This window comes from Pseudonaja textilis, chromosome 1 (assembly GCF_049901715.1).
Source record: "Pseudonaja textilis isolate UNSWEBS1 chromosome 1, rPseTex1.2, whole genome shotgun sequence".
NCBI lineage: Eukaryota > Metazoa > Chordata > Lepidosauria > Squamata > Elapidae > Pseudonaja > Pseudonaja textilis.
This window is the reverse complement of record NC_141990.1, coordinates 205243950-205264901: the sequence shown is the minus strand read 5'-3', so window position 1 is coordinate 205264901 and position 20952 is coordinate 205243950. Positions and strand designations below refer to the sequence as shown.

The 20952-nt window shown below is 37.2% G+C and overlaps 1 protein-coding gene across 1 annotated transcript in view; it reads right to left on the bottom strand.

The window, feature by feature from the left end:
* VWDE (von Willebrand factor D and EGF domains) overlaps positions 1 to 20952 on the bottom strand; it is a 200146-nt gene that overhangs the window by 1149 nt on the left and 178045 nt on the right. Inside the window, exon 32 of the mRNA XM_087925528.1 lies at positions 9225 to 9322. Coding sequence (XP_087781654.1) covers positions 9225 to 9322 — 98 coding nt within the window. The remainder of the gene's footprint in view (positions 1 to 9224; positions 9323 to 20952) is intronic.

The following is a 20952-nucleotide window of genomic DNA, read 5'->3' as shown; positions in this document are numbered from 1 at the left end:
GAAGGGTAAATTTCTGGAATCTCAATAGTACGGTGTCAGAGTTGGGGTGTGGGAGAAACCCAGAGGTGATATTCAGCAGGTTCTGACCAGGTTCTGGAGAACCGGTAGCGGAAATTTTGAGTAGTTCAGAGAACCAGCAAATCCCACCCCAGACTGGAGATTTTACAGTATCCTTCCCCCGCCATGCCCACCAAGTCACGCCCACAGAACTGGTAGTATAAAAATGTGAATCCTACCAGTGGAGAAACCAAAAAGAAAAGTCAAATTTGAACAAGCATTCTGGAGAGGAAACCCCCCCCACAGCCCCATGCAATCCTACTGGAGAGGTAATCATGTGACTCAGCATGAGTCTACTGTTTAGAGGGCAGAAGGAACTTCAGAAGTCAGGCTCTGCATGTTTCTCCTCTTTAATGTATGATCCTTAACATGCTATGTTGAGAAATAAAGAATTAGACATATTACCACAATGCCATCTTCAGTACAATCACATCTTTGCAGAGTAAAGTAATGTTTACAGGATCTATCTTTTACACCCTGTCATTCTCTTCCCCCCCAAAGAATATCTTATTTCAGACTTTTGCCCATGTAAAAATGGAAGTAGTCCATTTATGTATACCAGGAACTTGCACCTATTGCTTTGGGATTAATCACAAGACTTCCACTTTATTTATTCTATTATTACATTTATGCATCTTCAAATCAGATGGATCCACAGGAGCTTTGTTTCAACAATTCAATAACAGGAATTTTTAGTATTTAATGACATTTTTTTATCCAGTTCCTCACATAGCTGCTCTCTTCTCTTTCCTAATCTAATCCTAACAATCGTCCAACAAGGCATAAAAGGAAGATGGAGAATATTTCCAACATTTTTTGGGGATGGAGGACAGGGGTGGGATTCTACTGGTTCTGACAAGTTCTATAGAACCCCTTGTTAACTTTCTAAGCAGTTTGCAGAACCAGTAGTTAAAACAAATCCTTTGTTTTTTTCCACCCTTATTACATTCTTGGCAGTATGCCTAGACTTACTATCTCAGAAGGATACTTTCTTGATACTTTCTTAAAGGGGAAATGTTGTTTTAAGCTTTTTACACTGTTGCTGGGAGGAAATGACCATTGCAGCATCCCCATTGTCATGAGAGGCCAGGCAAGGAGAAGCTCCCCTTGACATGAGTGACATCGAGTTGGCCATGCCCACCCAGTCACATGACCGCCAAGCCACACCCACCAACTAAGCCACACCCACAGAATCGGTTGTTAAAAAATTTGAATCCCAACCCTGCTGGAGGATGGTTGTAGCCTATAGTTACATAGTTGAAACTTGGTCAAATGAAACTTAATTCCTATTAGATACTGTACAGGTAATCATTGCTCTATCTCCTCCGGGTTGCTCTATCTCCTCCATTTTCTATCTCATGATCTTTGCTTTGTCCCACCCGTTTTTCACCTACCAACTCAAGTTCCTTCTTCTAACAAAGAAGACTGTAGTACACTACAGCTTAGACTGCAGTATATAAATTAGCCTGCGGAATATTGCTAATTCAATATTTTATACACAACTTTTTAAGTATCTATGGAGATTCTCAGTCATTCAGGTCATGGTTGTCCCAAAGGTGCTTTTTCAAAAGGCAACTGGACTTTCTGTTTTTTCTTTTTGAAGACGTTTTGCTTCTCATCCAAGAAACTCGGAGCTGAAGAAACTTCTTGGATGAGAAGCGAAACAACTTCAAAGAAAAAACAGAAAGTCCAGTTGCCTTTTGAAAAAGCACCTTTGGGATAACCTTTTAAGCTTTTTCAACAGTATATTAAATTTGTATTTTGAGTGATTTTGGACTAGAGGCAACCCTCATTTCGCAACTGCTTCATTTAGCAACTGTTCACTGTAATGTCAATATTGAAAAGGTAATTTTAAGACCAATCCTTACATCGATGACCTTCACAATTCTTTAAAGCAAAGGAAAGCTGAAGATCATAAGCATAGTTGTAGTTTCACTGAGTTGCTGATCCCAATTGTAATTGTTAAATGAGAATTATTTGTATACCTAAGGTAATACATATATCTCAGCAGTAGAAAACTACGGACATCTGAATCTAAAATTCAATAGTGTGTGTGTGTGTGTGTGTGTGTGTGTGTGTGTGTGTGTGTGAGAGAGAGAGAGAGAGAGAGAGAGAGAGAGAGAGAGAATGCTACATTTCATGAAATTATGGAGTTTTTGTTTGTTCTACAATGTCCATAATTGTGGAAAATTGTTTTTTTCCCCAAACAGAACGAAAAACATCCAAAAGTATATCTTTAGCTCAAATTGAAATGTTACAAAGCTAAAGAAGTGGCAACCATAGAGCTAAGAAACAAAGGATTTGTTGCAAGTTTCTTTCAGAAATCTTTAAAAAGTAATCTAACCTATACATTTCCAGCAGAGGTTTATGAGAAAGCAAGCTTAAATGACCTAAACAAACAAACAAACAGAACACATTTTGTTATTCAAATGTAAATAAAGGTAAAAGTTCCCCCTATCCAATTGTATCTGATTCTAGGAGATGGTGCTCATCTCATTTCTTAGCCAAGGCAGCCAGTGTTACCTGAAAACATTTCCCTGGTCATATAGGCAGCATGACATCACATCGCAGTGCAGAGCAGGCGGTGAAACACAGAATACTTATTACCTTCCCACAAAATGGTACCTATTTATCTATTTGCATTTGCATGCTTTCAAACTGCTAGGCGGGCAGGAGCTGGGCAAGAATGGGAGCTTGCCCCATCACGCAGTGTTGGGGTCTCAAATCCGGGCTCTCCACTCTCCAGCTGACAAGCTCAATATCTTTAACTGCTGAGCTATCGTACTCCTCAAATTTAAATAGATTAAATAAATATATCAGTATTTGATTATTCAGTAGTGCTTCATCTGACTTTTTTCTTTTGGTTAATGATTTTATTAACATTAAAAAAAAAAACCAGAACCAACATCTTTGTACTTGCCTAGTGTGTTAGCAGTTTTTCCTCTTTCGTAAAGAAGTCTGCCGTATCTGTCAGCTTTGATTTTACAACCTAGCAAGGGCATTTGCCTTCATGTTTATTTCCAAACCACATTATCTGCATCTTGCAAACAACCCAGACATGCTCAAAATACAATAGAGGTTTTTTTTTAATATAAAAGAGTGATTACTGTGCTAGAAAGTTCATTATCCCCCAGGAACACATTTAGAAATCCCCTTTTAGCAAAACTCAGAAACAAATTAAACTAAAAATGTCAAAAAATGAATTGGCAATCACTCAGCAACATAAACAAGCGCACAGATTTTGGTTTGCTTTCTTCCTCAGGAGGTCTGTATTGTTCAGCCAAAAGGCCAACTTCAAGGGAATGCAACAATGTCTATCTGCAGCAATGTGTGGCTTTGAGAAGTATTCACACTCCTCTTTATGTGTTAGGGAAATGACATACCAGCTGCGTGTTTTATGATTGTTTCGCTTCTACTGGACCCCTTTTTCATTGGAAATAAAAGCAGAGGAAAGCAAAGCAAGCACAAGTGGTCTCTGCAAAAGTCTGTCACATGTGTCTTTCTTGTTGTGGAAGCCTGAGGGTTGATTAAAAACAAAAAGATTTTAAGTTAACTAATTAGAATGTGGGTAACATTAGAAGCTTGGATATCACCTGAACAAATGGACTCTTATTTAGTAAAATGGGTTTAAACCTGATTCACTTGTTTTTTTTACAAATTGATTGATATCCCATAAATTCTAGCCTACTCTAACATTATTCCTATGACCGATGGAGAGCTAATCCTGGACTTGGATTGAGAGCCCCTCAAACCTGTGGGTCCACCTGCCCCTCCTCCATCCTTTTCCCTGAGGTCCCCCTTCCTGCTGCAATATAACCTGGCAGGAGGATTGCCAATATTTGATTGGCTGTTCCATCACCCACTCATTATACAATGCAGCGATATACTTCAATAAAGTTATATGTGATTGAAAGATAATCCATAAATAACTGATGAAAATGGTGTGTGTATGTATGTGTGTGTGTGTGTGTGTGTGTGTGTGTGTGTGTATGCAGGGGTGGGATTCTACCAGTTCATACCTATTCACTAGGACCGGTTGTTAAGTAATTCAGTGAACCGGTTGTTAGAAGAAATTACTGGCCTAATCCTGTAAGGAAGACAGGAAGGAACATTCTGGAGTTGCTTACAGAAACTGCCTCTCCGCTAACCCTTATTACATTCTTGGCAGGACTAGACTTCCTGTCTCTGGAACTTCTCTGGAGTTTTTTTTTCCTCTTTTGCTGGTACTTCGCTTATGTGGAGTGACCATTCAAAGTTACAATGGCACTGAAAAAAGTGACTTATGAACATTTTTCACACTTACGACTGTTGCAGCAGCCCCACAGTCATAAGAGGCCATGCGAGGAGATGCGTGCCTCGATGTGAGTGATGTTGAGTTCACCATGTCCACCCAGTCACATGACCACCAAGCCACACCCACCAACTAAGCTATTCCCACAGAACCATTTGTTAAAAAATTTGAATCCCACCCCTGTGTGTGTGTGTGTGTGTGTATGTGTGTGTAATTACCAAGGGAATAATGGAGCACTTTGTAATTGTTTGTGTGTCAAGGAACAAGACTCAGATTATTGCTACCGAGATGCTTGTGCAAAACAAATGAATCTGGATTTATTTATTTATTTTTATTGGTGGAGATAATGATCATTTGAGACCAGAAAAGGGGTAATTGGGTCAAACAGTTTTAAAACCACTGTTTGCCCATCATATTTACTATCAATCTGTCATGTCTGGCATCCTCCAGACATTTGAGGATTTCAAATGTGTGCTGGGAATTTTCGAAATTATAGCTCCAACATTAGAAGAAGCCTGATTATTTATAGAGTTTATTGCTTCTTGGCTTTATATTCTTGTTCTGGAGCTCAAGTTAACAGCAGTGTGTGGTGTGTCTTCATTATTTATTCATAACAACCTATAGAAGTGACAGAGTAAAGAGTTGATCCTGGGATTATATCCTGTATCCTAACCAATATAGCTCAATTTACTGGTTAAGGCCATACATGCTAATAAATGGGAAGATCTTAAAAGAAGAAGAATGAAAAACAACAACAATAGAGACAGAGAAGTATAGGATCTTATTATCTTGCCTGATAACATTTGATAGCACTAAATAAAAAATTGTAAATATTTAAAAATGAGTGGTCCTGTGCGATTCCCATCACAGCAAGTGCATCATGGAAGATCAAATATTGTTTTCTGTTCACAGTTTGATCTTACACAGATTTTTTCAGGGCTGGGTTGAAATACAATGATTACATGTTTTAGTATGAGATCAGTGGTTTGTTTTAGGAAAAGGTAATCAATATGGAAATTTATCTACCTAGTACTTACTTTATCCTTTTGGGACTGGAATGGGAAAGGGTAGAGATTAGGTGTAAAGAAAGAAGGAAGCAGGTAAGCAAGTAAGCACGCAAGCAAGGGAATTTCTTATAGTGAATCTCTTTTTGGCCTGGTTTCTGAAAAATAACTGAAAATCTTTGGAAATTGTCCTTTCCTCTTAGGCCATGACATGGGCTAAAAATGGAATAACTACTTCAAGTTAGGCCAGATTCCCTGGCCTTCCATTTCCAAGAGGATAATTCACCCACATGCAATCTGAAAAAGATTAAACAATACTGAATACATTTCAGTGAAGTATATATGAATTTAGAAGAAAAAAAAGGGAGGCAGAAGTTGAGATGGACATTCTTTGTTATAGAAGAAACTTAAGATCCACTTGTTCCCTGCATTCAGTGGGAATTATTAAAGAGAAGGAAGGCGAAACACATAATCATGAACTAATAGAGATATTTTCTTCATGATAGTAGTTACCATCCAGTCAAATTACGGCAAGTCTCTCTCCACTAAGAATAAGAACAATGCAGAATAATCAGTAGGGCTCTGGTGACTCATATCTTCCTCTGAAAAATTCTACCATATTTTGTACTTAGATAGACATTATTATGGTGAGATAGATTACATTACTAATATACATTAAGAGGTTATTCTTGCTGACCCCTTGTGGATTTTACAATTACTTCACCATCCCAGGATGACCTTCATCTAACGCTGCTGAGTTCAAAGTTATTCATAATATTATACCATTCCTTTTTGTGGGGCAGAGAGTTTGGAGAGATGCATCATACTGTTGTCAGTCTTATAAAATAAGTTAAGCTAAGTAAGGGGCTGTATTGGGTCTGATTTGAGAATAGTCCTGGTGACTAGTTCTCCAGGCAATCCTCCCATATCTGCAGACACCATCTCGACCCAAAGACATCACGTATCAAATTCTGCTTGACACTTACTAGAAGGAATGTAAAGAAATTAAATGAAATTAAAGGAATCCTTGAAGAATAATCAAGGATGGAGAAGAAATTCTAGAACAGGCTTGCCTTCTGGTTCCCAATAGTATGTATGCTAGTAGTAGTAGTAGTAGTATTAATAGTATTAGTATTAGTATAAGTGTTAGCATAAGTATTAGTATTAGCATAAGTATATTAATAGTATTAGTAATAGTAGAAGTATTCAAAATGCAATTGTCAACTTTTGCTCTGCTTTCTAGCTCTAGGAGATGGACTTTTTCAAAGGAAAAAGAAATCCAGAAATGTCCAGAAATTAAAGATAATTGTCAGCCAGGATTATGTTATTTCATTTTCCTATCAGATTAGTTTTGTTTATAAGTATTTACAAGATAAATGTATTAAAATATAAAGCTTAAAGTAATCTCCTTTGAAGAATCCTGATTTAAAACATATACATAATCTTAGAAAATGAAATTAGTTACCTGTAGCTAACTGGTTAATTGCTTTCAAAGGCATTTATAATAGTCTGTTATCAAAAATGTTTACTCAGATAAGTTAACTCTACTGGATACAGTAGGATTTACTTTTATATGAGAGTAAATACAATTAATTATAGCTGGATTTGGGATCTCTGTTGAGAGAAAAAAAAGTCTAAATAAGAAATCTCTTTCCAGGCAGGTTATTTTAATAAGATAATTATTTTGTATTAAATATTTAAACAGTTTTATCACACAAATACAATGCACTCCTATAATTCAGATTGTGTTTTCATTTGTGGCCAGATGGATTGACACAATTTATGTCTTCACCATTCATGAGATCTCAACCTTCAATTATTTTCTTTTTGATAGTCTGTTTTATCTCCTCAGCCAATCGTGCAGTTCATGATTTATGCCCAGTGTAGGGATAAGTTGTTTAGAAAAAAGTGTCACAGTGTATGAAGGTAGAAAAAGAAGGAAACGTTCTCCATGGTAAGTATACAATGGAAGTGATCATTATGGACACTGTGAAAATTGATTTATGTCCCTTTAGAAGCATTAGAATATTAAACAATGAAGTTAGCTACTTTCTTTCTGTTTCACTGTTGGAGGCTTAATTATTTGTATATTTATTCATTTTGTAAGGCTGCCCATCTCAACTTCAGACTTATTTAAAAGCAATACTTAAAAACAAGGAAAAGAACACAGAGCAAAATTATAAATAACATATAGAAGCTGAAAAAAAACCCAATAACAATTAGCAAAATGAGAATATTGGCTCAGCCATACATCTAATGTAAATGTATAATATTATAGGTCGTGAGGTCAGCCCCAACTTTCCTGACCTTCCATAAGAACCTAAAGATCTGGCACTTCCAGTTAGCTTAGGGCTCCAATGATGGAGCATCAGAATAGAGGTCCTATCCTTCCCATCTTTTAATTGGCTTCTAGTGTTTGGATTTTGTACCAACTTACTATGTTTTCAATTTATATAGTTTTTATCTTTTATGATTGTAAACTGTCCAGAGTTACCTCCTGAGGTAACATGGGTGCCCTATAAATTTTTTAAGATAGATAGATAGATAGATAGATAGATAGATAGATAGAGATAGATAGATAGATAGATAGATAGATAGATAGATAGATAGATAGATAGATAGATATAAATGGATAAATACATCTCTTAAGATTAGTGGTAAGATACAGTTTGTGATCATACCTGCACAACCTTAATCATACTGTAATAAGCCTAAACCACTGAAAATCTCTCTCTCCCTCTCGCACTCTCTCTCCCTCTTGCGCTCTCTCCCCCTTTCCTTCTCCCTCTACCCCACTCTCTCTCTCTCTCTCACACACACACAAATTTCCAATGATTCAAAAGTATCAAATTATTAAATTATTAACCTGAGAACTTGGACTGAGTATAATGACTAGTTGTTGGTTTTATTCTTCATCTGATTCAAAGCTGAATTGAGTATGAAGAAGATAATTTAATTCAATTTTGCTGGAGATCCGTCTAACCATAGCGGGTTAGGTGTGGGCTGTATTCTTTTTAAAAATGACTTTACTTCATGACAAGATAAATGAGTTAGTGAGAGTGCAGTGACCTCCATGGGTGCCATTTCTCATATACTACAACTTTTGCTAACACATCTCCAAATTCTATTTACAGTACAATGGCTCACTGTAGGAAAATGGATGCTCAGCATATGATTTGGTATTTTCTACAAAGTGCAACAAAGATTTACTTCATTTGTGAGCTTGCAGATCTCATACTCTTAACATTCACAATCGTGGTGATGTTCTGAAAACACAACTTATAATTTTGATTTTGATATAATGGAAAGCTTGCAAAACACCATTCAAAACACATACAGACAATCAATCTCTTTAGTGCATTTAATTGAAACCAAGGGTTTCATAGTAGAAATTGAAGTAAAGTACTTCAGAAATTGCAGGATGCTTACCACTATCTCTGGCTATAACTGCCCAGTTTAAATAGCTATTATGAAATCTAAAATTACAATAAATCTTGTTTCTTCTTATCTTCAGGTCTGCTAATTTCAAGCAAAAGCTGGGAATTTTCTGGGAAGAATGATGCTGTCATGAAACACACCAATAACTATAATTTTGCATTGAAAGGTGACTCTACCTTCAGAATACTGAATGTGGAAAGCTTGTTATAAGAGTCTCACCTAACATAATCCAAATACAGCAGACCTTGTGTTCCTCTCTGTCCTACTGCCTTAATTCCATATACTCCATATTAATAACATTTCACAAGTTATTGTAAGAGTAAGCAAAAGCCACACTCTTTTTATAGGGTATGCCCAAAATGTTTTAATCACATTGCCATTTAATTGTATTCCCCTTTTATTAATTGCTACCACTGTTTGAAACAATGCCATACCTTCTTTCCACAGTCAAGACCAACGTATCCACTTCTACAAGCACAAACATTTGGTTGGATGCATCGGCCTCCAAACAGGCATTTTGGTTCACAGACAGCTGTGAGAAAAACATCACATTTGTATTATTTCTAAACTCACGCAGATGTAAATTACAATGTTAAACATGGTTTTCCTTTGAATCACTTATGACCTCCATCTTCATGTTTCCAGAAGCAAGTGCAAATGTGGCTTTTTTGTAAGGTCTTTGTAGTTAATTGTATTTAGCAATATGCCTTCTTATAATTCTGATTTTTTAGCTTTGTATTCTCAGTTAATAATATCAATTGGATTTTGGACAATGCTTTAATATGACAATAATTCAAGTTTATTCTTGAACCACTAATGCAAAAGAAGACGAGGTTGATAAGTTTTATAATCAACTTCAATTTCACATTTCACAACTTCACATTTTGATTCTTACTATGTTACAGAGCACCTGATTATGACATTAAACATGTAAACAAGCTAAATACACTACTAACATGGGCAGCATCCTGCCCACACACTTTTATCTTTCTTGGTGACTTCAATCTACCTCATATTGACTGGACCCTAAATGAATGTACAACTGAACCCATACACGCAACCTTCAACAATGCTGTTACAAATCTGGGACTGGAACAACTAGTAACCAACAACACTAGACTAAACAACTGCCTCGATCTCATCTTCTTCAATAGTTTGAATTTAATTTATGGAATACAAACTAAAGAACCCTTTTCCAGCAGTGACCACAATATGATTGACTTTTGTCTCAACATACGCCCACACAAAAATCATCACAATGATGTAATCCCCAATTATAACTTCAAAAAAGGCAACTATGATCTTATAGACAACAATCTCTCATCCCTTGATTGGCAATCTCTATTCACTGGATGCAATACTGTTGAAGACCATTACAACGTATTTTTACTTGAAGTCAAAAGAGTCATCAAACTATATGTACCAATAACAACTCCCAAAACAAAAAAAACAACAACAGATTACCCATAACAATAAGGAAACTTCAATCCAAAAAGAGATCACTCTGGCAGAAAAACAAATCTGGTCATGTTGCTAATTTCAAAAGCTGATACAAAAATTTATGCCACCAGATAAAAACTGAATGCACCAATTATCACATTAAACAAGAGGAAAACCTTCTATGCACCAATTCCACCTGTGCTTTTTACAATTTTGTAAACAACAAACTAAAAGACTCAAGGTCCATCCCACCCCTGATAGGACCTAATGGTAAAGACTGCAACCACGACACCATTAAAGCCAACATCTTTAACACATTCTTTGGCTCAGTATTTGTAAACAGCAATGGATCATGCCCAGTGTTTCCTAGCTGAACCACAGACAACTACAATGATCTAATACATATCGATTTTACAGAAGACAATGTTGAAAAAGCACTATGCAATCTAAAATGATCTCTATTGGACCAGATGGAATATGTGCCTACTTCTTAAAAAAGTTATCCACTGCCATAATCGAACCTCTAAGCATAATATTTGAAAAATCTTTCAGGACCAGCTCCTTGCCTAATCTATGGTCACAAGCCAGGGTCATCCCCATCTTCAAAAAGGGCCTAGTTGAAAATTACAGACTAATCTCCTTATGCTGCGTCACCTGTAAAATCATGGAATCAATTATTAACCAATCCATTATCCTCCACTTAGAGACAAACAACCTACTCTCCAATAAACAATTTGGTTTCAGACAAAAACTATCCTGTAATCTGCAACTCTTACACTGCAGAAACATATGGACGACACAACTCGATCAGGGCAAAGCAATAGACTCAATCTACATAGACTTCTGTAAAGCCTTTGATTCAGTGGTACACAACAAACTACTCCTAAAACTAAAATCTTATGGTATCTCTGGACAACTGCATAACTGGATAGAAGCATTCCTGTCAAACAGACAACAAATGGTCAAAATTGGGAGTGTCCTATCAAATTCTGTACCTGCCAAGAGTGGTGTCCCTCGAGGCAGTGTTCTAGGACCAACTCTTTTCATACTCTACATAAATGAGCTCTGTGATCATATTAAGAGCAACTGCGTTCTTTTCGCTGATGATGTAAAGCTGTTCAATACCACAGACAATAGTGCTACCCTTCAAAAAGATCTTGACTATGTATCAGAATGGTCAAACAAATGGCAACTTCAAATCTCAACAAATAAATGCTCTGTATTACATATTGGCAAAAAAAATCAGAAAATAAAATACAAGCTAAATAGTCAAGATCTTGCTGATGATCCAAGCTCTGTAAAGTACCTTGGAATACTCATCTCTAATGATCTAAGTGCTAGAGCCCACTGTAACTACATAGCCAAAAGGGCATTAAGCGTTGTTAATCGAATCCTACGTAGCTTTTTCTCTGATAATATCACACTACTAACTAGAGCATACAAAACATTTGCTAGACCAGTACTCGAATACAGCTCATCAGTCTGGAACCCACATTACGTATCTGATATTAGCACAGTTGAGAAAGTCCAGAAATATTTCACAAGAAGAGTTCTCCACTCCTCTACTCATTGTAGAAAACCTTATGCCACCAGACTTGAAATTCTAGACCTAGAAAACCTTGAATTACACCATCTTCGGTCTGATCTAAGTATGGTATATAAAATCATACATTGCAATGTCCTACCTGTCAATGAATACTTCAGCTTCAACCATAACAACACAAGAGCAAACAATAGATACAAACTCAGGTTAACCACACCAAACTTGATTGCAGGAAATACGACTTCAGCAACAGAGTGGTCAATGTCTGGAATACTCTACCTGATTCTGTGGTTTCTTCCCCAAACCCCAAAAACTTTAACCTTAGACTGTCTACTATTGACCTCACCCCTTTCCTAAGAGGTCTGTAGGGGGCATGCAGAAGCACACCAACGAGCCTACCGTCCCTGTCCTATTGTTTCTTTTATTTTTCTTATATGTACCCATTTCATGTATTCATAACTATGTATATACTTATGCCTGTTATCTTGTAAGCGATTGACAAATCAAATAAATAAATAAATAAATTTGAGATCAAAGAATCTGCCAGGAGGATGTGCTGCTTGAGACTAGAGACTGGAATGCCAAACTTGGAAATATGCAGTGATTCACTTAATAATAGTGGCAAGAAAGGTTGTAAAATGGGGCAAAATTCACTTAACAACTCTCTTGCTTAGCAAGAGAACTTTTGGGCTCAATTGTAGTCGTAAGGCAAGGACTATCTGTAACTGGGTACCGAAGCAGGGGAACAACCTATTAATTTCTGCTCCTCCAGTAATTTCTTCATAGCTAACACTATCTTCAAATGACTGAAACATTTATGGATGTCACCAGATGAAATACAAAGAAACCAGATCAACTAAATCATTTGTGTCAAACTCGATCACGTCACGTGACATATCATGATGTATCATGACTTTTTTGCCTTTGCAGAGCCAGTGTGGGCATGGCCTGCACATGATGAATCCGGCCTGTGGGCCGTCAGTTTGATACCTCTGGACTAAAAGGAAGTGGGAAGATCCCAATTAGAGCATCAAAGACTGTGAAACAAATAATGAATTGCTCATGTGCCATTTCAGGTTAAGTTAAGGAAGAAGGAAAACCAGTCAATTTCTCTGATATGATCTTGAACATATACAATAGCTGTTATCTTCAAGGAGAATCTCAGGAATCCTTTTAAAGTCCTGAAGATCAGCAATAGAGAATCAAAAGAACTATGGAATGAACTTAGAGATGTCATAGAGATGAAGGTGAATTTTTTGTTGTTGTCAAAAATGGAAGAAGAAAAAAAAAACCAGAAGAAAGCAAACTGGATGTTGGAACAGACCAGAACTTTCCAAGAGAAGAGAAGCCAAAGCCAAGAAAGACAATAATCTTGTCAGGATTTAGGAAAGAATTTAACAAAAGAATCTGAGAGAGTTGTGAGAATTGTTCTTTCCTATTGTGAGTCTCTTCATACTTTACTTCCATTGACACTTATCTGGACTGTTTGTCAAGGGTTACTGTTATTCATGATGTCTATACAAATCTCTCTCTCTCTCTCTCTCTCTGTGTGTGTGTGTGTGTGTTTGTGTGTGTGTGTGTGTGTGTGTGTGTGTAGAGAATAGCTTTTGTGGATAGAAATTCTTTATCCTGTTTTTTCATGTTTTATTCTTGTCTTTATCCTGTTGACATAATGGTTAAAGTCATAGAAGAATGCTACCTCTCTATGGGAAAGATGCAAATATTTGATATGTTAGTTAACGGGCTCAGACTGACCTTTTCAACCGCAGCAAATGTAGAGGTATATTTGAAATGGGATAAATACAATAACAACAATAACAACTATTTCTTTTTACAATAGATTTCTGTGAACAATGGAAGTCAGTGGAGTAGACAAGGATTGTGAAATTGAGCGGAACCTTTCAAACTACACTGGCAACAAATGGATGTGAATCACAGTAAAACTAGCTACACCGAAATTATTGACACTGATGGAAACCAAAACTTCTCAAAGCATTTTTTCTATTGTGAATCCTGCACTTTGCAGGCTTGCTATATTAAAATTCCATAAACCATCCGTTTTGCAGAAGTGCCCTTATTCTGACTGAAACTGTAGCTGTCCAATTCACGGAACTGTCAAGATCGAGGAAATTATGTGTTATCCCGAGTAATTCTTTTTGGTAAAAAACTTTTATTTAAAATTTGCCCAAGTATATTAAAGAATTGCACTTTCAAAGAGTTGAACAATTATTCCTCTCTATTTTACTGACAGTTTTCTGGATTGCTTTCTCCTCTAAAAATTTAATCAGGCAAGATCCCACAAATTCCATGATCATTGTATAAGAATGCATGTCTGGACTGCAAGTATGCACAAATCAGGTTAAATATGGATTGTGTCAGTGGAATCAATTCATTATTCCATTAAAGTTATTTTATAATAACTGCTGGTATACCCACATGTATTGATATCCAGATGCAACTTTCTCACATGTACTGTAGTCCAGGGGTGTCAAACTCAAGGCTTGGGGGCCGGATCCGGCCAGCAGAGTGCTTAGATCTGGCCCTTGGGGCTGCCCTGAAAACAGCAAAGGACTGGCCTGCAGTGCCTCTGCCAATGAAAATAGTGCTTGGGAGGGATGCGGGCCTGAGCTCCATCTTCGCTGGCAGAGGGTTGTAGGAGGCCATTGCAGCCCAAAATGGAGCATGCAAAAGTCGCGGGCAGCCCTCCTGAGCTCCATTTTTGCTGACAGAGTTGCAGGAAGCCACCACAGCAAAAAAACGGAGCTTGGGAGTCCATTTTTGCTGGCAGAGTGCTCAGGCCACCACAGGTCCCCCCCAAACACAAGTGACATCGGGCTGGCCATGTCCTCCCTGGCCACCGCCCAACCCAGCCCTCAGGGTCAAACACAACCCTGAGGTGGCCGTCAGTGAAATCAAATTTGACACCCCTGCTGTAATCAGACATCTGTGTGGTACTAGAGCTATCTTTGATGGCCTATACTAATAATAATGATAAGAGATATGAGAAAAATTCCTTTTTAGGCTCAATTCAAACTTGCAATGACCTTTTCTCTTACATTATTCCATATTTTCCCATAATCATGAGTTATAAAAGTTCAGAAATCATATGTATTTGTGTTTGAAATGATTTCATGCCATAAACCAAAGCTTTTTTTTTTTGTTCCTCAAGTAAATTCATTATTTTTGTTACATTTATTTAACAAAAATAATCAGCATACTTAAAACCAACCATTTTTAAAAAACTTGGAAAAACATTTTTGGTTAGTTGTTTTCCTGCTTTAATTGGGTTTCTTAGGCCATTGAATCCAACTATACTTTTGTCCTTGATATTTCTAATTTTGGCATTCCAATCTCCAAGCACAAACAGCAAATCTTGCTTACATGTTCTGTTGATTCACCATAAACCCATCAACATTGTGTTCTTCTGTATCAATGTTTGGAACTTGGATGACTGATGTACTAAAGAGGCATCCATGAAGTTTAATTAATATTATTCAATTATGATTGCACTGTAGCTAAATACTCTTCTTGTTATACCCTTATGAAAGCAGTGCCATTCCATTTTTTATTTCTTTGATCCTGAGTAGTAAACAATGTGATCTTCTGATTGAGAGGGTCCAATTCCTGTCTATCTCAGTTTGTTGATACCTAAGATGTCATGTAATTATGGTAGAGATAGTCCTCAACTTACAACAATTCATTTAGTGATGTTCAAAGTTACAACATTGAAAAAAGTGTTTTATGACCGTTTTTCACATTTACAACCATTGCAGCATCCCCATGGTCATGTGATCAGATTCTTGGCAATTGGCTCATATTTTTGATGGTTACATGTCCTGCTATCATGTGATCCCATTTTGTGATCTTCTGACAAGCAAAGTCAATGGAGAAGCCAGATTCATTTAACAATGATCTTACTGATTTAACAACTGCAGTGATTCACTTAACAACTGTGACAAGGAGATTGAAAATGGGCCAAAATTCACTTAACAAGTGTCTCGCTTAACAACAGAAATTTTGGTCATATGCTGAGGACTACCTGTAATCTTTTACTGTGTTCAGCTTTCCCATGTTCATGCTTTCCATGTTCACACCCTTAATTCTTTCGTTGCAGCTTCAGATTTTTCTGCATGACGACATCGTCAGCAACTGAACTTTAATCTAGCCACATCATAACCCCATTGTCGCTCTGAAAGATCCTCGGGATATCGACAGTAGTATCTTGGGTGTCACTTGACCTGAGCAGCCTATCACCTAGCAATATATGGCCAAATAATTTCACATTTATTAAATTACAGGCGTGCCATCCTGCAATTGCCCTCTCCCACATAGTATGAAGTGATGTCTTTGCCATTGTCATTAAAATGATGTGCGTGCAGCATTGCCCTATATCACTGCTGTGCAGTAGAGGTGCCTGTTTGCATTAGCAGAACAGCTGGGATGACCTTCGCACCTCAAATCATCCTGCTGGGGTTATGTACTCCAGGTGTTCTTCACTTATCTCTCCCAATAGAGTCTGTCTCCTGACAACAATGAGTTTGCACACCGGGTTTTGAGGCATGGGGAAACTGAAATTGGGCAAGCATACAACATGTTTTCATCTCAGCTCGATAGAGTTGAAGGTGACATGGAGTTTGCTTGGATTTCATTAGGGTATCTACAAGCAAACTGTTGCACCATCTACCTCATAGTTGGAAGGAACTTATACCCACTTGGTCTGCTTCTACACTAATATCTGTAGATGTTTTGACCTTAAAGCATCTATTTGGCTTCTCTGTCTCTGAGCTGAAAAGAGAAAGCAGGTCATCATTTCTATATATAAAAAAGTATTCTTTACATCAACATTTCTCAATAGCATGATTACAAAATAAAAGAAGTAGAGACTGAGGGAGTAGCTGAAAGCAGCAGAAACTTAAAAAAAAAAAAAGGGATTGAAGTCTTAAAATGGAACTGCTGCAAGAAATTGTTCTCTTTCCTAGTGCTGGGTCAAACAATGCGAGAGCACTTCAAGCTGGATTGCACAGCCCTTCCGCTGCTGCCCTCAATAAGCACTCAAAACTTAAGAAGTGCTGTTGCAAAGCCAACCATCTACTCCACTTCATTCTCTAGGCTTGGAGTTGGAAGATAGAGAGAGATGAAGGTTCATCACTTTTGTTTCTCGGATTCGAAGGCCTTGCCAAATGTAGCACGTCCATTGCGTCCGCCCATTGCATTTGCATCTGAGTTCTGAGCAGCTGAAGAAAAAAAATAAAAGGAATGCAAAGAGGATAGCAGGAACCAGCGAGGATGCTCTGGCCTTTCTACCTTGAGCTGGCCCAAAGGCAAAAAAGGAATACACACTCTGTATTTTGCTCTAGCGCTGCTTCTGATTGGCTGCAGCAAATTTCACAAGATCTCAGCAAATAGGGAACCTCCAGCCCGATTTGTAATTTATTTCTTTTTTCCCCACTTCAATGAATCTGCAGCAAAGCCAGATTCCAGACTTTTCTGGTAAGAAATAAATTGCCCTCTTTTCTCTCATGGTTGATTACCTTTAATGTATCTGGCTTAAAATAATGTAATGTAATGTAATAAATAATCCTTTGAAAAGCCTACACTATTATCAGTCAATTAAAATAAACAAACAGGATGATGACATTTTCTTCGCTAATTCAGTTTGCCTTTCCAAGCTCATTTGGATATATAATTTATTTACTAATGAAAGCAATGTTGGCAAGCTGTTTTCAGACATCTAAAAATATATTGCTATATTAAGGTTGTAAATATGATTTATGGAATTGACCCTTATTCCAATTTCAGCAGTATTTTGCTAGAATCTAGCTATTTCCTGCCTTCATAAAAGTTAATGCAACAGGACTGCTGATTATAAGCCAGCTCCCCTTTCTTCCTAATTAGCAGCGTGTGCTCTTTTGACACTGTTTTGGCACACAAAAAAGAGAGCAGCCAAAAATTATAAGGCACTACTCCAAGAAGAATCCTCATGTCCTATTACTATTTTAATTGGATTTCAGGAGCTGATGTTTCAGTGATGTGTGTGTGTGTGTGTGTGTGTGTGTGTGTGTGTGTGTATGTGTGTGTATGCTGCTGATAATTTCTGGAACAGAGATGTGATGGGTCATTACTGAATTATAGTTTACAAAAATTGTAATCATGATGTTGAATTGCAATTACTATCAGTTGTTAAGGCTGATTGTTTTTACACACAAAGAAGTGAAAAGACTGAGTAGTTGTGTTATGCATGAGTAAGTGGAGAAGTGGTGAAGAAGAAAATCAGGTGAACTAAGTTTTTTTCTTTGCTCATTCTTTCTTTTTTCTTTTCTACTTGGGAATAACTGACTGAGAGAGATTTTTTCCACTGGACGTGTTGGTCGATAAAGACAGCAATAGGTGCGGGTTTGGCTCAATTTGCTGCTTCAGATACCGTGTTTCTCATATAATAAGGCTGGGTCTTTTTTTTTTGAGCCCTGAAAAAATGGCTAGGCTATCTTTTTGGGGGTGACTTAATCCCACCCCCCGCATCTTCAGGCGGGCGGGCAGCAATGGCTTGGATGTTGACCTTGGCATTGGTGGGGCACTTCGTATCGGGGTCAACGCAGGCAGCACCATATCTGGGTGTGCAACAAAAGTACTTCCTAACGGCAAGCCCCCCACCATTCCCCATTTTGCATGTTTTAATATAGGCCTTAATTTGGGGGGGAGGGGCTTAATTTCATTTCATGCCTATAAAACATGCTGGGACTTCCTATTGGGGGAGGCCATACTGTTGGAGAAACAGGGTAGGGTCACATTACATTTGAAATGGAAACACTAACTACAGAAGAGTGGGGTAAAAGAAGCTTTATTTATATGTCAATAAAACATAATAAAGTGTGCTTTAAAATGCATATTGGGGGATTATTCAACATTGGATTCGGGTTATGCTAAAAGAGGGAATGTACTTCTATCTATATTATTGGGAGGACAATTTAAAATTTTCAAAAGAAAATTAAAATTAAGCACATAATATAGTCAAAGGGATACCCTTGATGAATTTTTCAGAAATGTATTTACAAGTAACCTTAAACCCTGGAGTGAAACAGACATTTTACTATGTAGTTCTGACAAAGACTATATTATAATATATATATATATATATATATATATATATATATATATATATATATATATATATATATATATATATATATATATATATATAATATAGTCTTTGTCTTTGTCAGAACTACATATATATATGAAGCCAAGCTTCTTATGCTGAAATTAGAACCAATAAAAAGACTTCCCCTTGTGCTGGCAAGAACATTAACTTTAATGTAAATGACTATCATTGCTGAACGTTTTACTTCAAAGAAATGAAGAGAAAATCTAGAATGAGGTATACCAAAGGGGGCAGAACAGGGGAAGGTGACTTAGAAAATTATAAACCTACTAGTTTGACATGTGAATGAAAGTAAGATGTTCCTACGGGGCAAATGAAATAGTTAGCATACATAACATTATGTTGCAGTAGATATTAATCGGTGTACAGGCACTGAGGTTAATGAGCAGAATGTCTGATTATTCATTATTTTAATAACTTTATAAGATGTTTCAAATATAAGAGTGGATTCAATGTTCTCTACAGCTGCATATTACACAGTGATTCCTAGATTAAGAGATCAGTATAAGTGGCATAACAAAAATATCTTCTTGTGGTCCAGAAAATCCCTTTCTTTGAAAAATATCTTTTTGGATATTTAATGGTTCCTGAAGTGAAACAAACAGAACAGAGATGGTATTCAGCAGGTTCTGACCAGTTCTGGAGAACTGGTAGTGGAAATTTTGAATAGTTCAGAGAACCAGCAAATAGCACCTCTGACTGGCCCCCACCCCCATCTATTCTCTGCCTCCTGAGTCCCAGCTGATCAGCCGGGTCTTCTTTTGTTGTCCTGCACAGGAGAACGGAGCTGGAAAGCAGGTTAGTAGGGTAGGGAGGAAATGGGGATTTTGCAGTAACCTTCCCCTGCCACGCCCACCAAGCCATACCCACTAAGCCATGCCCACAGAACCAGTAGAAAAAAAAAATTGAATCCCACCACTGAAACAGAAGATATTTCTCTGTGGGCCATCAAGATATACATATGTGGTGAACAATTAAACTACTGCTGTAGGTCACAAAAAATGACTTAGAGGACCATAAACTTGACACTCCTATGTACAGGTGTTCCTAAGACTGGTTAGACCAATTTTATGTCTACCTGGGCCAATACACTGAAAGTTTTTGGACCATTTCTTTCTGTCAGCTCATGCCACCTTATAGTTAGGATTTTTCTTGTAAGGAGAAGATGAAGTTGCCTTAAGCTTCAGGAGAAATCATACTGTATCAAACTAACAAAAACAGTGAAATGAAGATTTGGGGCATTTAATTTTTAAAAACTTTAAAAGAGCTAGTCTGTTCTATTTTTCATGGTCTTTGTCCACAGTTCGCTCTTTTAGCCAATATTTGGATGATTCACTTTGCTTAGATTAGTTTTCCTCTCTTTTCTAACCTTGTTGTTTTTACGGTTGTGATTTTGTTATTTTGTATAGCAACTATTCTGATTGTTCAAGATAGAGCGATAATGATCATGCTCAACTTAAAATACTTAATCTTCCTGAAAATGTGTCCTGTGACAGAGAAGGTGAAAACTGGAGCACATATTGTTAGTAAGGATGACTTTTCTTTTGCTTCCTCTCCTGACTGCATTGCAAGCTTTTTAACAAACTCATTTCAATCAAAGCGGTTTTCAGAAGGTGAATTTTCATAAGTAAATTTGGGGGCTAATTATTGGAGCCATGAAAGTATTTAATTCACTGAGTATAAGAGATGTATATTTCAGGACTATGAAAATCTGTACTGTATATTTCAAGACTATGAAAATCCTTTTGAAAAAGGTGCTTCAGGACACATAGGAGGATATGCAAAGTCTATCTCTTTGATATGTTAAATTAATGGCATCTTTCTTCAGGTTCATGCAGCTTCTTTGGAAGTTACCTCTGGCTATTTTTGTGGGTGCATGCACAACCATTTTGGCTAGCCCAAGTGGAATCAGCCAGAAGCAGCCATGCAAGAATGGGGGAAAAAAGATGTGCCTGCTTTAACAATTTCAAATTAAACTTTTTGTATGCATTGCCATACACTGCTTTCACAGGATTTCTCA